The 1,008-nt window shown below is 36.9% G+C and overlaps 1 protein-coding gene across 1 annotated transcript in view; it reads left to right on the top strand.

Annotated features, from left to right (window-relative positions):
- Positions 1 to 1,008, top strand: part of LOC106874995 (arrestin domain-containing protein 3) — a 46,929-nt gene that overhangs the window by 31,671 nt on the left and 14,250 nt on the right. The window contains exon 2 of the mRNA XM_014922934.2: positions 456 to 590. Coding sequence (XP_014778420.1) covers positions 456 to 590 — 135 coding nt within the window. The remainder of the gene's footprint in view (positions 1 to 455; positions 591 to 1,008) is intronic.

Below are 1,008 nucleotides of genomic sequence, written 5' to 3'. Positions count from 1 at the left end.
GATGAGGAATTATGTACATTATTTATATTTGACGGATATTTCTCCTCATCTTGTTTGTTGTTAACACATTTCGGCTGATATACCTTCCATATGGTGTAGCGGTTAAGAGCGCGGGCTACTAACCCCAAGATTCCAAGTTCGATTCCAAGCAGTGACCTTAATAATAATAATAATAATAATAATAACATTGAAAAATACCTTAGGAATGAGAACCTAGGTTCAAAATTTCCCCAAGACACCTGATGAAGGCTGGAGGGTATGTCAGCCGAAACATTGTGTTAACAACAAACAAGTTGAGGACAAATATCCGTCAAATATAAATAATGTAAATAATGTATTAGTAATGGATCCAGACTTTTGGGTTAGCCTGTAAGTATGCCTGTGTCTCTATTTCTCTTTTCTCTCTCAAATTGGTTTTTATACAAACATATGTGCATATTTCTATAAATTTTTAGGTGTTTGGATTCAATTCTGGGGACGTGCATATTTCAAAGAAAATGACAGCAGTTCATCCGATTCTGGTTCAAATTTTGGGACTGAAGATGCTACAGAAACATATTACTACTTCAATATGAAACTCTATGAAACGGGTAATTAAACCTTTCTACTCATTGTCTTTTAAAACAATGTATTTTCTTTTGTTTGTTTCCTTTTATTTTTAGTATGTATGTATACTCTTTTACTCTTTTACTTGTTTCAGTCATTTGACTGCGGCCATGCTGGAGCACTGCCTCTAGTTGAGAAAATCGACCCCGGGACTTATTCTTTGTAAGCCTAGTACTTATTCTATCGGTCTCTTTTTACGGAGACGTAAACACACCAGCATCGGTTGTCACGCAATGGTGGGTGGGAGAAACACAAACACACACACACACACACACACACACACACACACACATATACACACATATATACACACATATATATGACGGGCTTCTTTCAGTTTCTGTCTACCAAATCCACTCACAAGGCTTTGGTCGGCCCAAGGCTATAGTAGAAGACACTTGC

Source organism: Octopus bimaculoides, chromosome 3 (assembly GCF_001194135.2).
Source record: "Octopus bimaculoides isolate UCB-OBI-ISO-001 chromosome 3, ASM119413v2, whole genome shotgun sequence".
Classification (NCBI taxonomy): Eukaryota; Metazoa; Mollusca; class Cephalopoda; order Octopoda; family Octopodidae; genus Octopus; species Octopus bimaculoides.
Note: the sequence above shows the minus strand (reverse complement) of the source record. Positions and strands in the feature narration are given on the sequence as shown.